This window comes from Lagopus leucura, unplaced genomic scaffold, assembly GCF_019238085.1.
Source record: "Lagopus leucura isolate 7727_CA_CO unplaced genomic scaffold, USGS_WTPT01 Super-Scaffold_100036, whole genome shotgun sequence".
Classification (NCBI taxonomy): Eukaryota; Metazoa; Chordata; class Aves; order Galliformes; family Phasianidae; genus Lagopus; species Lagopus leucura.
Window position 1 is genome coordinate 1,533,676 of NW_024962285.1, and position 12,864 is coordinate 1,546,539.

The 12,864-nt window shown below is 39.0% G+C and overlaps 1 protein-coding gene across 4 annotated transcripts in view; it reads right to left on the minus strand.

Moving 5' to 3' along the window:
• PRR16 (proline rich 16) overlaps positions 1–12,864 on the minus strand; it is a 147,220-nt gene that overhangs the window by 35,532 nt on the left and 98,824 nt on the right. The window contains exons 2-3 of one of the 4 annotated variants that reach the window (XM_042882792.1): positions 8,540–9,421; positions 8,086–8,428 (exon numbers count right to left, since the gene is read on the minus strand). In XM_042882792.1, the coding sequence (XP_042738726.1) occupies positions 8,678–9,421 (744 nt within the window). In that variant the 3' untranslated portion in view covers positions 8,086–8,428; positions 8,540–8,677. Of the gene's footprint in view, positions 1–6,545; positions 6,565–8,085; positions 8,429–8,539; positions 9,422–12,864 lie in introns of those variants that run through there. The other 3 variants (XM_042882795.1, XM_042882796.1, XM_042882793.1) reach the window with 3 other exon arrangements.

A 12,864-nucleotide genomic window follows, 5' to 3' on the forward strand; every position in this document is an offset into this window, starting at 1 on the left:
GGACTAGGGGAAATGGTTTTAAGTTGAAGGAGGGAAGATTTAGGTTGGATGTTAGGGGGAAGTTCTTTACTAGGAGAGTGGTTAGGCCCTGGAACGGGCTGCTCAGGGAGGTTGTGGATGCCCCGTCCTTGGACGTGTTTAAGGCCAGGTTGGACGGGGTCCTGGGCAACCTGATCTGAATGTGTATGTTTGGTGGCCCTGCTAGGCAGGGGGGTTGGAACTACATGATCCTTGAGGTCCCTTCCAACCCGGGTGATTCTGTGATTCTGTGATTCTGTGATTCTGTGTGAGATGTTTGCTCACCAAAAGAGCTAGCTCTTCACTCATCTAAAACAGCAATATTAGCAGCTACAGTGCTGCCACTCTGGAAGGACATCGCTGGGCATGTATCATGTATCTAAAAGGCCAGGCCCAGAGCCTACATAAAAAGAAACTCTCCCCTTCTAGCAGTCGAGCATGAGGGATGGTGTCAGAATCTTTATTTTGATATATTTCAGGATGAAAAGCACTGCTCACAATGCTGTGAATATTTTCTTCCGCGGCAGAAACATCAAGCAAGCCTTCAAAATGGTAAGATACAACATGGATTTGATCTATGACCATTTCAATTTGTGACAACCACAAGTATCTAGTTTTAATCATGTGCACAGAATTAAACTTATTGACAGCTCAGTCAGTGCATGCTAAGAGGAGGAAGATGAATTGTTTGCTCCCTTGTTCAGCTTGGACTGCTGATCAGAGGTCTTATCAACTAAAATTGAGAGTATCTGGATAATAAGCATTCTCATTGACATACCTAATAAATTCAGCAATACTGAATTTATACAGCAATACTAAATTCAGCATTGCATGATAAAGAGAGGTCAACATTATCCTCTTCCTGCTATGCATTTGTGGAGAAAAAAGATGAAAGAAGACAATGAAAAGTACAAAAGCCAAACCTTCAGATTACATAAACACTTTGTAATCCTGTTAGAATAGAACCCTAGGCTGAGCAAATTGCAAGGTTTGTGTCTTGTAGTAAACTCAGGCACTGCTCTCTTATGCAGATCTGCAGACCCATCTGGATACACAAAGGATACTGAAATACAACGTCTCATGACTGTGGCGTGTTTCTATTGTTTTGCACTCCATTCTTCCACAAGACAGGATTTAAAGCACATAACCACATTTTTCGTCTATTTGCTCCGTATTATTAAATCTCATGTTTTCCATGCACTCATTGCTGAGTTCTAAATTCATTCTGCAGCTAATAATAACTACAGCTAATTGTAAAAGTTCCACTACAGGCCACTTTTCTGTTTGCGTTGTTTCTCTACCTTCAGCCCTAGCCCAGGAACAGACTTTTAATAAGGATACCACCCTTACTGCTCAGCTATGGCCTGATCAGCAAAGTGACTTCTAATGCTTTCTTTAGACTGTGAGATAAATAGAGACGAATCATTTCAAACACTTTCTTTTCTATGTAATAAAAGTTATCAGCAGATCTACTTTCAAACATTTCTGAAAAATGCTGTACTTTGAAACTTCTGGAAAAAAAGGAACAAATGTTCAAACAGAGGTCAGCTGTGCCATTTCCAGCTTCCAAAGAACTGCCTGGCTCTGTTATTTCCAATTCTACTCGCGCTTTACTCAGTGTTCCCACCGTGCTAGACTCAAGGACATACATGTCTCCACCTTACAGACAGATAGATCTGTCTGCTTCTTACAGTTTACAGCTGACTCCTGTTACTTAAAAGCCCATAATGATTTGGACCTTTTTTTTTTCTTTTAAATAAAAAAAAGAGAACAAAATAAACAAAAAATGCATGTAAAGAATGTAAAGCAAAATCAGTCTTTCCAATAATTGATTCAGCTGGACTGGCTTAACAGCACGTATGAGGAAGCTGGTTCACACAGACATAGATAAACTTAGAAGCTGCGACCACTTCATCTCCTTCACACTTTTCATCATTACAAATCTATGTACTGCAAGTGGGAAACAAGTGTATTTTCAGCAGCAGCAATTACTAAAGTAGCTGCATATATGTGCCTCTTTGTATGACTTTTCATGCAGTATTTTTAAAGTGCTGTTCTCATGTGAGTAAATAATTGCTACTGTGGGAATTTGTCAGGTATTTCCTATCAGATATTTGCAAATGTAGTGTTTACCAAGGTGGATGTCACTGTGGACTGTTGGTTTTTTTTGTTTTGTTTTGTTTTGTTTTTTTTCATAAAGCAGAAGGAAAAAACAGGAACATACTTACAGTGTACATAGAACTTTTTATATAGTACCAGAAGATCCTGTGACTTCTTTTTGTTTTTCTTCAGAGGTAATGTGCAAAGAAATTAATAACAGAAGTAAACATCTGTTAGTTGTTAATGACTGCTGAACTAAGTGTCTTAACTCGTGGGTTGGAGGCCCAAAAATAACTACACAAATTGGAACCACGGATCACATAGAAACTGTGAATCCAAGAGAAAACAATCATCCATTAAAATTTTAGCATATGATAGTAACTGTTTGGTTGCAGAAGACAATGTAATTTGGTTCTCTAATACAAAACTGTACATTGTATTGGAAACAATAGAACAAAAATAAAAAGCTTGAAAGCGATAGAGACTGATGAAGAAGATAGTAGACATTATTAAAACTGGAAAGGAAATCAACAACTCTATGAAAAATCCAACTGGTGCCTGAATTTTTCTTTCTGATGATTAAAAGGATTTAAGATTGCATTTCAAGTAACAATGACCACACTTAAAAACAAACTCTGGGATTGGTGCAGTCATCATCATGCAGACACAGCTGAAGAATTCACTTCAACATCCTTCCTTTTCTGTTCATAATTTGCATTTTATTCTTTCCTTCATATGTTAATTGCTTTTCTCCTTTAATCACTTGTAAGACTGCAAAAGAGGTCATCCACAAACTCAGGTGAACAGCATCAAGGATTAGATCTGAGATCAGAAAGCTCTTATAAAAATATAATTTCATATTATGAACATAATTTACAGCCAACTGTGAAACAGACTGTGCTCTGTTCCTCTGAGAGTCTTAGTATATAAATATTTCAGGATAACAGAAAAAAGAAAAAAATCTATCCCTCAGCAAAGGACAACAGATAGCAATTTCTGGAACCCTTGCACCATCAGCTCTGCTCTTTGTTTTCCCCCAGTGAGGCAGCAGAAGTGTTTCTCTGAAGCACTGTTGTTGAGTGGGTGTTGGGTGCAGTTCATGACGTTGAATTTCGTAGTGGATCAGACCTGATGTCTCTCCACATCTTTCTCACTATATATATATATATATATATATATATTTTTTTTTTTTTCACACCACAAAAAATGCATAGTTAGGCAATAACAAAAAGCAGCCCTGACAAAAATGAAAGGTTCTCACTGCTCTTGTCCATACCTACATATGAGACCCTTGCATTGTTTTCATAACCTGACAGGAAACTGTTTATCTCAGCAGTAACAAAACTGCCTTGAAATTTCCCAAAGATTCAGCATTGTAAAAGCAAGAGGAGCAGGGAAGTGACTGTTCCTCTGTACCTGATACTGTGAGGCTGCATCCAAGTACTGTGTTCAGGTTTGTGCTCCTCACCACAAGAAAGAGATTGAGGGTCTCAAGCGTTCCAGAGCAGAGCAGAGCAGAGGTTCAAGTAGGATGTTAGGAAAAAATTTCTCAGAAACAATAGCAAATTCAGGCACTGGAACAGAAAGTTCCCATGCAAGTGGTGGGGTCACTGCCTTTGGAGGTTTCAAGGAAATATGGAGATGTTAACCACTGATAAACCACTGAGGTTTAATGGACACGATTGTGATGGGCTGGCGGTCAGACTTAAACTTAGAGGTCTCTTCCAAACATAGTAATTCTGTGAAAACACAGAGCAAGCTAACAGTGCCACAGCCACAGCTGATAACAGAACTGGGATAACATAGCCCAAATGACAGCTGTGTGTGTGCTGCAGCTTCCTCACAAAACATGACATGCCCCACAGCACTGGGACTGCCACTCATGAACAACTGTGGAAACACAAAGGGAGCTGCAGAGGCTGATGTGAGCAGCAGGACGTTTGGCCGTTTACCCCAGCAGCTTCTGCATCAGATAACAAGAGCACTAAGCATATATCAAATCCCTTCAGATCAGGAACGTCAGCATCTTGCACAAACTCTGCTGAGCTCCCCCCAAATGGATTGGTGCAGATATTTTGTAAAGCTTAATCTGGGGGAGACTGTTTTCCACCTCAGGACTTTTCTCCACTACAAAACAGGCAGCAAAGTAAAATTTCTGCTAATTTTTCCCAAATATAACAAACAAGCTCCACACAAGCACATCACACAACTGCTGCTCAACAGAGATGAGGCTGAACTGCAGCCTGCATGCAGTGCAGTGTGCTGCAACATTGTGTGCCAGCAGTGAACACTGACTGGCAGGCTGCAGTGCAGTGTGCCACACACTGCCCTGAAAATACTCAGTGGTTACACAGGAGTTGCCAAGCATTCTTCTGAGCTGGTGTTCCAAATATTGTGCTTAGCACAGCTGACCATGTGTGTATCTTCCACTACATGCCTTTGTGCCCGTCTTACGTACCCAATCTTACCTCATTCTAAGCTTGATGCTTTAATTATTACTACTAGTTTGAAATATAGAAATGTAACTACAAACTATATCAGTGTTTGTTTTACCAGTGGTTAAATATTTTTCATATGTTCTCCAGCCAGGTGTGGAACACAACATGGACAAAAGCTGGGAACGAGAAATGCAGCCTCTGAAAAAATATGTGCCCCTTATTCACGCCTACTTTAAAAGTATATCAGCAGAGAAAGGCAGAAATCACAGCATGGCCATATCTCCACATGTTAAATTACTGTTTGTGGTCTCACTGAAATAAAAGCCATCATTAGAACATGGTAACAAGGAGATCTCCGAAGGCCTAGAGGGCATACACAACTCCCTCTGGTAATTAAAGAATTCACACTGTAATCTGCTTGCTTCAAAACCAATAATCAAGTCATGTGAAGGAAGTAACAAGAGCTATACTCTACTGCATGTAACATTTCGAATAAAAGACTGATTTTATAACCAGGAAAGGAGGTTGAAGCCTTGGAGGTGTTCCTTGTTTCTGTGGACAATGCACAATGATCAGCAAATCTGTGATGGAGGGGGCAACAACTCCAGAAGACAGAGAGAAGACAGAAATGTTTATAAAGTAATAAAAAGATCAGCAGTCTTTTTAAAGAGTCTTACCTGAGAGCCTTAAAATGGATTGTGTCCTTAATTTTAGTGTCCTGATGTTCCCTTCTTCCTAAGCATCCCTGTGCTAGCAGCTTGTTAATAAATGCTATTATTACAAATTAATACACTGCTTGTTTCCATCTCTCTAAGCTTGCCACCTTAATTAAATTGATAGAAAACATTTTCTCATTCTGTTTGCCTCTGAGATATCTAGAACCAGACATTTCAGAGTTCAAAATACCACTGGGGAATCAAAGCAGAGCAGCACTCTGAAATGGTGGTAAACATGGCATTGATGATCTGAATACTGTTATTGGACTTTCAGTTCTTCAGAATATAAAACATAAATTTCAGTACAGAAATGCAAGCTACTAACATCTCTGTAGAACATTAAATATCACCCCGAAGATGTTGCCTTTAAGTTTCTAGGACACGTAACTGCTGTCTGGCTCTGGTTGGTTTATTGTGTTTCCCTCAAGAGTGAAACACGACATGTTACTTGCATTTAAAAATGGTTCACAGAGATTGCATTCCTAATTTAAATGCGAAAACCACTTCCAGGTGAATGAAGTATTGCATTATTTCTTAAATTGTTTTAATCAGAGTTTTCCAGACAGCGCTGCATAAGTTAAATGTTGATGCCCACGCTTTGCAAGTTTACTTGCGTTAGCCTGAATTTTATTCTGCCATGTTAATGTGATCAAATTGTTCTGCTGATAAATATGCTTCACAGCAGGACAAGGGCCAGAGATGTTCTCATTAGAACAGAAGAATTGGTTCATCTCTGGTAGCATGATGAACAGAAAACAGGCAAGATGTTGGTTCATTAAAAAAAGATTGGATTAGCAAACATTGCTGAAAAAAAATACATTTTGAAGCTTTTTTCTTTTTCTTTTTTTTCCCTTGTACAAAAGCAGCATTGCATTTGAAAAGCTGCATACTGTGTTTAGCACAGTACTCTTTTTTTTTCTGTTAAAATGCACAAATAAGGGTAGTAGTTTGCAAAAGGGTACGAATGTGTCTTGGGGAAATAGAGAATAAAGAAGGGACAAGGTGAGAGATGGAACATGCAGGAGACCAAAACTAAGCATGGAATACTTCAATTTAACCAGCAGAAAACAAAAGGCAGTGCTGAAAATTAGATGTCACTTAAGATTTCCTTACCTGAGGAGTGTAATCAAAACAGTGCAATGAAACGGACACTCGGATGTACTTCAAAGCATAGCCATATAGCACAGTACCTAATCTGGAGATACCAGTATGTTGTTTCTGATGAGCACAGGGCACATCTTAGAGCAGAAATACTTGCACGGCCATCAGAGATCAGTCCATACTGTGAAACACTGAGACAAGTGAGGTAGGATGTGCAATTTACTCTCTCTCCTATGACTACTTTGTTATTTTTCTAAATTTAACACAATACAAATATTTTATATTAAACATGGAATTATCTAATAAGTTCTTGTATAAGATAGTTCTTTTAAGAGGGAAAAAGGTATTAAACTGCTTAAAAGATTTGGCATATGCTCCCCACAGGAGTGACAAAGGCATCGCAACAACCAAAGTTTTCAGAGTAGAAACCATAGCTTTGCAATATAGGTTCATGGGTCAGTCCCCACACTGTTTGGATGACTTTAAATGCAATATTCCAGTGTGCCAGGGAAGGCGTGAGCTTAATCCATGCAGCAGAACCCTCACCCAGGCAGTACAGGTTTCAAGCACACACAGAACTGGTTTGCTGCTTTCTCCTGCCTGGGTTCTACTTGGCAACAGCTCCCGTAAGATAAAATGTTGTCAAACAATGCAGAGTGCAAAGTGCATCATGAAAAGCATGTGGGGAGCACTTGGTGCATTCATGACTAAGCACTTGCGACGATGCCCTTGCTCTGCCACCTCTATACAAGTAATGTAAATTGCAGTGTCAGACCCTAGATGAGTATCCACACAACACATGATGTGTTCACTGTAGTTTTCAACAGGTTTCAATCTGTTAACATTTTTGTTCTGATTATTCGTATTATAAATACTGTAAAGGTACTATCATCTGTATAGAGGGAAATTATGCATGGCTTGATGATGGGCTTTTAGCTTAAATGCTTATTCTTTATTACTTTAAATTCTTATTACTGCATTCAAATAGAAATTTAAATTAAAAAACAAAAAAAAAAAAAAAAAAAAACAAAAAAAAACCTGTTTTCTTTCATAAGACCCAAGAGAAGCTAACCTGGATGAAGCCATAGAGTATGTTTTATAATTCAATGGAAAAAAAAAAACATAGTGCTTTTATAAAGCATCTGCTGCCGGGCCATTTGAGAGCTTAATTAGGCACAATTTTTGTACATAACAGATATATAATCACATCTTCTTCACTGATCAGACGGGTTTTAACTTCAGGTACCAACTATTCTCTTTGTAAGAACAAAAGAACGTCCTTTCATAAAATAATTTAAAACACTGAGGAATTTTTTCATCTAGTAAGGATATTAATTGGGTTCACCATCAAAATGTGATAGCATGTAAAATATCTTGTTTTGCACGTTAATGCTTTGTAATTGGCATAGAGCTTTTCAACTTCAAAGCTCTTTAAACGAATTAAGTGGATGTCTCTGAAGACCTTAGGCAAAATTTTCTTTGCCTTCAAAAAGAGATCTGCACCAGACAAAAGCTTTGTAAAAAATGCAGGACACGAGCGAGATAAAATATTACCACTGCTCTGCAGATGGAAGCAGAGGAAGCACAGGGGAACTGAATGGGACAGTCCTTGCTCTCCTGAAAGCTCTGTCATTCTCCCTGGCTGTGGCACACTGAGCAAGTGAGAAACACACTGCAAGATGATTTTGCTCTGCAAAGACATGTCGACATACCTTTCAATTACTTCTTTACTCCCTCACCAAAGGTCAAGCTGCCTGAAAGTCCGGTGATTGCTTCCTATTGAATGGCTCCACACACAGTGCCTTCACTCAAGCATTGAGGCAGAGAAAAATGTCTTTGCTAGAATTCAGTCAAAAGCGTTATCTGCCACTCCACTTTGTTTTGTCAAATGGCATTTTAAAGCACAGCGGCTGGAAACAGAAAGCTTCCCAGAATTCAGCAGCAATGCTTACTCCATTAAGTTGGACAGATGAAAATCTAACAGGAATCCGCACTCTGTACTTTCAAACTGATCTTTCTTTCCACTTTCTTTTAAACAGTGCTGCAGATAGGAAACTGCAACAGAAGTTTACAACCCGTCAGCTAAATCATGTGTATTTTTCAGCATCCTTTTCAGCCATAAAGGCATTTTATGGTGACCAAAAGAAAATTCTTCTCTTTACTTACCGTGTGACTTTTATGCCACTTCACTGGATACACTGGGAGTAATACACTGGGTCTTTTTATTGCTCAAGTAGAAAGTGCTCATTACCTATTTATGTTTATATAGATGAAAAAACCAGAGTTTTTTTCAAGTGGCATACATCACACTGTTGTAGTGGTCGACTTCCTCAAGATGGTCTTCTGGGGTTTTGGTGCAGTTTGTGGAGGCACAGTAACAGGTCTCGGAGGAGGAAAGCTGTTACTGGAACTTATCCCCAACCCTCCATTCTCTAGAGGAAACGGAGGCAGCGGAGGCGGTGGGGGTGGCAGAGGAGGGCACTGATGAGGCAGCGCTCCCAGAAGATGGGCAGGCTCGCTGTGCAAGTGCACCTCCCTGTTTTTAATGTTATATCGAACATCACAGTCTGGGCAATAGCCGTGATACTGCACTTTTTCACTAAATCGTACCCGTTCCCTTGCTCCTGCCTGAGGACACCGCTCTTTCTCAGGTCTGTGCATTAGAGGTGGGATCGCAACACTGTCCAAATTACTGTTTGGTATGCAGCACAAATCCCCATTTGGGATACGGCTGGGTCCATTTCGCAGCAGGGTACCATTAGTCTTGACAGGGTTGGCCGAAGGAGGTGGCCTCAGAGGCTTGTCACACTTGACAGGTGTCAGTCGTGGAGGCGGTGGAGGTGGATTTGGCTTCCGCAGCACGGTGAGGATAGCAGAGGGATGCACAGGGGGCTTGATGAGCGGAGTACTGCCCCGCACCTTCACCTTCTCCAGGCTGGAGGCTGTTGTGCTGCTGGAGCTGCTGTTCAGCGTGTCTGTTTTGGAACTGTCTGTCATCTCATCCTCCAGCTGCAGGTCAGATGTCAGCGTGTCGATCTGGTCAACCACCTACACAAGAGTCAGAGCAAAAACAGTGAGAAAAGCATGCTTCAGCAAAGGCACAGAAATACAGAAGTACCCTCTGCAAGCAGTTCTGTCTTTCCCAGATCCCAAGTAGCACATTTTTAAAGCTGTTTTTATTTTTCTAAATGATGATAATAAGGAGAGGTAGTTTGCTAGCTTAACAACTGAATACGGAAGAAAGAAATCCTGAAACACTCCGGAATGAAATTCCATTTCTTCCCCTCCAGGGTTTACTTAGCAATATCACTGCTCATGAAAAGTAAACCTTCCAGTGCAGGAGGAGATTGAACTATTTAACTTCGGCTTATACATGGTGCCTTCTTAAATGAATCTGCTGCAGAGACTTTTTTTAGTTTCGACCTTTCTCACAATCGAGGTGTTTGCATATGCATCCCCGTATCAGTGATATTATGTGTCTACAATGTAAAGCTTGGTTAATTGCTTCCTGAATATTTGTTTAACATAAGGCAATGAGATGCAACTATCCTCCCATATAAGACTGTGTTATCTGCTCTTATGAATTTTACTTATAATCTGTTATCCTCTGAAGTAATCCTGAAATAGCATTTACTGCAGAAGAGAGGAAAAGTAGCTTTGTTTTCTAAGTTGAAAGCATTTATTAACTCATATGTTTTATTCTATAACCTCCTCTTACCACTAGTTCTTCCATTTTGTTCACTTCTACAATGCATATCTCTTATAGTCTTCCAGATTTCTTCTTCCACTCAATTTTATATAAGACATGCAATATAGATAACCAAAATTTGTCAAGTGACAGTCAAAAGACCTTCCTGAAAACTGATTTTAACTCAAAAGTTGAGTTAAAATTAAGCTGAATGACCGGTTTTAACCTGAGGATAACTAAGGAATGGCACAAGAACTAAGTATTTCCTCAAATGATATAAATAAAATAATCACAGGCGTGGAAGTGTTATTAGTTAACTCCATTTCAGTAACATAAAGCTCACGCCATGGATTGGGGTTCCCATGGTGCACCAGTGATGTCCTGGAGGGAGCGCCTAAGGCCGCACACTTCTCGTCCTCCCACCATCCTCCTCATCCCTTTCAGTTTTTCATTTTTACTTCTTGCTATCATTGATTTTGTCATAATATTCTTGATTTCAAATTAAGCCTATTTTGTGGGAGTATAGCCATATTATAGGCTAAAAAATGGTAAAAGTTATTACTGTAGGCAGCAAGTTCACTTGCTCAAGTCTGTGCTAACTTCTGTGCTCACATCAAAACTGTGAATAATTAATATAAAAACTCAATAGAATGAAAGACCTTTCCAGATTCCTGCCTTTATGCTGTAACTACAAGTTGGGTATTTTTAAATCTGTAAAAATTCATATGCAGCAACTCACTTTATAGAAAGTAGTGCATTCTTTCTTCCCATAAAGAGCAAAAATGTCTTTGAAACACATTCCCATTTCTATCCAAGAGACAGAATTCATTTATACAAAATTCAAAGCCCAATACCTTGTTTCATTTCATTTTCTGTTTTAGCCAGATATGTAATTCACCAGATAATTAGGATTTAAAATGTTTGTCTAAAAGATGCAAGGCATGGTGGAATTCTGGCTACCATCAGATCTCAAACACATCCTCCAGGGTATACTGTGTGACTCCTTTCAGAAATTTCAGAACAAGGACAGATAAACTAAGTCTGTGCTAAGGCAATGCCAGAATCATGGGAAGAAAGTGAGCTTAGAGGAGAAAGAACTCATCACGTTGCTTGGTATATGTAAACAAGGCACAGAGAACTTTTCAAAATGAAAGGGAGAACAACAGAAAACTCATGTTCTGGGCAAAAAATTCAAGCAAGTTTCTTCAAGTTTAGTATGGATCTTTGTCAGTATCGTGATCTGTCTGTACATGGCTAAGTGTCCTACTGAATTTTATCCCGCTGTAGGTGTGGCTTTTTCACTTGAGAATGAGTTGATGCAATATAATCCAAAGAAAATCACTGGAAAGAAAAGAAATAAAAAAGAATCACCAGAAAGCTGTAGGAAAAGACAGAAAGGAAAGACACATCTGTAAGGATGCTCAACAAAGAAGCATTTTAAGGCTTTTATATGTGACCACAGATTGGCCTATATTACAGTATCAGATTCTAAAACGTGTTAATATCTGGGTTTCTTCTGCAATTACCTATTCCAATAGAACTTTTTTCCCTCTATTTTCTATAATGATACTTCCCTCAGAGTACAGGATTATAACCATACAGGATCACAGAAAAAAAAATTACTTATGTGAAGAAAAAGACAGCCATGGGCTGCTGATGTGGTTGTTGCACTTTTAGCTTTAGATATTTCACAGAAATTATCTGGATAACAAAAAAACTCTATACTGGCCTAAAATTCATGCATGAATTCCAAAATTAAATTCCCAATAGAGAAGAAAATAAGATATGAGAATTTACTTTAATTATATTTTAACAACAAATGTGCAGCATTCTAATCATTTTATTTCCTTTATGCCTGTAGAATGGATCACCAACAACAGACTCTTTGTTTTAGAGCCTCACATGTGCAACACTGCACAAAATAAATGTACTCCATATAATGTAGCTCCAGAGAAATAGAAGCTAGTATTTATTATTTTGAAAAGGAGACACTGAAGTTGCTTTCCACTGTCACTATGAGGATAGAGCTGTAATTATACATCGCATATATGTTATAATAAAATGGCAGATCCCAGTGATGAGAACATTTGCATCCAAACTACCCTTCTGACAATGCAAAACATTTTCTCAGGAGTAAGATGATAGTCTGGCCTTATGAACCATTTGTAGACTTAAATGACTGCAAAGTTTATCCCCTGCCCTCTGGGCAACAGTGTAGTAGACAACGGAAATTTTCTGTCACCTACTCTTTGCAGAACATAAGAATAGGAAAAAATGGCTCTGACATGATGACACAGCTTACCTGTCCAAATTATTTACCACCACAGGTTGTGATTCTGTTTATTGTTATTTTCTTTCTTTCTTTTCTTTTTTTTTTTTTTTTTTTTTTTTTCATCCCAGAAGGAAAATTCAAATAACAGGAAAAAGTAACAGATGTAGCACAAAACTGCAAGCTGAAAGAAAAATAGTCTCCATTTCGCAACACACTTCCTATGGGAATCAGAGGGAAAACATTTAGAAACAAAAAAATAAGCTACTCCAGTTGTGCAGAATCTGTTTTTCATTCTGTGATACAACAGAACTTGATTCAGCTGTGGAAGCATGTGAAGCCATCCTTTTCTACCCTGAGGAGCTCCTAGCCTTTAAGTGGATTTGATGCCTGTGTTTGCCCTGCTGGTGATATCCTGAGGTCTCAAGCTTTGTAGGACCCCAAACTCCTGAATAAACAAGAACATCAGCTCAATCCCACCCACTTTATGTGTTCTTATTGGACAGAATTACATACTCAGTAGCATTTGAATTG